The 2,770-nt window shown below is 41.4% G+C and overlaps 1 protein-coding gene across 1 annotated transcript in view; it reads left to right on the top strand.

The window, feature by feature from the left end:
- Positions 1-2,770, top strand: part of DHX16 (DEAH-box helicase 16) — a 14,127-nt gene that overhangs the window by 2,260 nt on the left and 9,097 nt on the right. Inside the window, exon 4 of the mRNA XM_006913659.2 lies at positions 138-194. Coding sequence (XP_006913721.1) covers positions 138-194 — 57 coding nt within the window. The remainder of the gene's footprint in view (positions 1-137; positions 195-2,770) is intronic.

The following is a 2,770-nucleotide window of genomic DNA, read 5'->3' as shown; positions in this document are numbered from 1 at the left end:
TGTAACCATAGTGATTCCTCTCTGAGAAGGGACATTTCTTTGTGCTAGGGAACATCTGAATGATCCTGGAAGGGGAATGGCTGTGGCTGTGGGAGCTTTTAGCCTCATACTCCTCCACTCTTGCTTTCTTCTCCTAGGCTTATGAAGAGGCTCAAAAGCGCCTCAAGATGGCTGAGGAAGACCGGAAAGCTATGGTGAGTTCATGTGCCCACAAAGCCAAGATCTGAAGACAAAAGGAAAGACTTTCTGGTGGCATGGTTAGAGTAGGGAAAAGGGATACAAAAGAAGTGCAGTGGGGATGTTGATGGGGTGTCAGGTCTCTGGAGGAGGGGGCTTGGTTGACAGGAGCCTGCTGAGGATGGGCTTAAGTTACAGAGAGAAAGAAGCTACCAGCAAAGCCTCCTTGACTCTTCTGGATTAAGTCATACTGTGTGTTAGTAAGAGAAATGTGAGACTTAACAAGATATGATCAAAAAGCAACTGCAGGGTCAACAGGTTGGCTGGAGGGCAGGGGCAGGGCAGCTGTCCCACTGCCCAGGGATATGTTGACCATTCAGCTCAGGCACACCATGTCCAAATACCTTCCTACCACCTAATCCCTCTATCCCTTACATGGCTTTGTCATCTCCCTCTGGTTTCCTGGGTTGGTCTTCTTACTGCACAGGGACAGAGCCCTTGTAATTGATGAACTGGACTTGTTCTGATGTGAGTCTGGGTAGGGTAGGCAATTTTCCAAAGGCCTGGTTTTCTCAAGTAAGGAAATTTAGATTTCCCAAAAGAATTTTGAGAAATTCTTTTGAGAAATTCATAAGAATGACCTAGTGGCCCTCAGGTCCCTCCTGAACAATCCATCTCATGCCCCACCCCACAAAATGACTTTGATCAGAGACTTCTGAGACATCTCTCAGCACCAGTGTAGTGTTTTTATTTACCTGATTTTTTTTTCTTTTTATTATGAAAACTCTCGAACAAATAGGAAAGTTGAATGAATAGTGTATTGAACACATACAGACTATTCAGATTCAAAACTGTGTGTGTAATATTCAACGTTTATGTAAATGTAGGCTTTTTATTTCTTTCTGAACCACTTAAAAGAGTTTTAGACGTCATGGCATTTTATCCCATTATCATGCACCTCTTAAGAGTAAAGACATTCTACCCTAAAACCATAGTGCCATTGTCATACCCAAGAAGATGAACAGTAATTCTCACATATCAATCAAGAATCCGTCTACAATCAAATTCCTCCACTTACCCCAAAATGTCTTTAATAACTGCTCTTTCCAAACTGGAATCCAGTAAAAGTTTATGCATTGCATTTGGTTGTTAGGTTTCTTAAGTTTGATTCATTTTCTGTTTTCTTTTGTACCATGTCCTACCTTCTGTATTTATCTGATTCTTACCTTGTAGTGTTAAGTTCTTCTGTGCCCTGTGATTCTTTTAAAGTGGAAATTGGGTCTAAAGCTGGTCCAGACTCAGATTAAACAGTTGTGGCAGCAATACCTCTTAAGTGGTGATATATACTTCCCATTGCATCCCATCAAGGGAACATACTATCCAGTTGAGTACCTGTTACTTCAGATATCCTTTCTGCCAACAGCCTTCCATCTAATGGTTTTAGCAACCACTGCTGATCCTTTCCTGAATCCGTTATTGCATTGGGGATTGCAAATGGTGATTTTGGCGTGCTGACATTCCTTCTATATTTATTAGCTAGCCTTTTGATATAAAGAAGAGCTTTACCTCAACAGCTAGAAATGAACTACAATTTCTTCTTAATAGGCAGGACAAATGTTTGTTTCCTTTTAATTCCTAATTTTCAGAGTGAGAAGTTAGGTGTAACAGTCACCTCACTGGTGACAGAAGTCCGCCCCCCCCCCGCCCGCCCCATTCTTTGATTCTTCGTGTGTATGTGTGTTACATTATACTCATGAATTTTTGTTTTTCAATATTTTACAATTGTATATCACTATTCTTTTTGATGATGCACAATTCTCATGACTTTTTGCCTATATATTTAAAAAGACATCCATCTGCCTTGCCCATCAGCTGAAGGAGTATTTGATTGTGGTACTCAAATTAGGTCATGAGCGTAAATTCCATTTTAAGTCTTCATAAAACGAAGAAGAAAAGCCAGGCAATTAATTAGAATTGGAGCCCCAAAAGGGTGGGCTTTGGCGGGGTTTTGCCACTGCGGTAGAGAAGGTTGTCTCTACCACAGTTAAAGGTCATTGCAAGAGCCAAGAAAGGCCTTAAAGGTGTGGTCTTTGCATGAGGGGAGGTTAATCCCAGAAAGCCCAGCATTCCTAATTACATCTTGCCTCACAGAAATCCTCTAGTGCTGTCCTACCAACCTTTCATATATGGATTTTTTCCTCTTGCCCAAACTACAGTCATTAGGTTTAAGACCAGGGAGCATCTAACTGAGGCTGAAGATTACCTGCTACTGGCACATCCAGTGATTTCCATTTGTCTGAGTTGTTTTCAATTTCAGACCTATGCCTCTAAATGCTGGTATCAGCCCTTTTGTTTTCCCTCTTTTCACTAAGTCGAATAAAATAGTAAAATATAAAATATTCACTTGCCCAAACATATTTATATCAACAAAGATGGTGATGCTGCCTTGAAAGACCTTCCAGCTGGATCCTGCTGCTGGAAGGCAGTGTGTGGGGTCATTGTGTTGCCTTCAAAGGGCACAACTTGGGAGAAGCCATTAGTCAGGTTGTCTGTTGCAGAGGGAAGGTGGAGGATACATCTTTAGGTTCTCATT

The sequence above is a fragment of the Pteropus alecto genome, unplaced genomic scaffold, assembly GCF_000325575.1.
Source record: "Pteropus alecto unplaced genomic scaffold, ASM32557v1 scaffold555, whole genome shotgun sequence".
In the NCBI taxonomy this organism is placed as follows: domain Eukaryota; kingdom Metazoa; phylum Chordata; class Mammalia; order Chiroptera; family Pteropodidae; genus Pteropus; species Pteropus alecto.
Note: the sequence above shows the minus strand (reverse complement) of the source record. Positions and strands in the feature narration are given on the sequence as shown.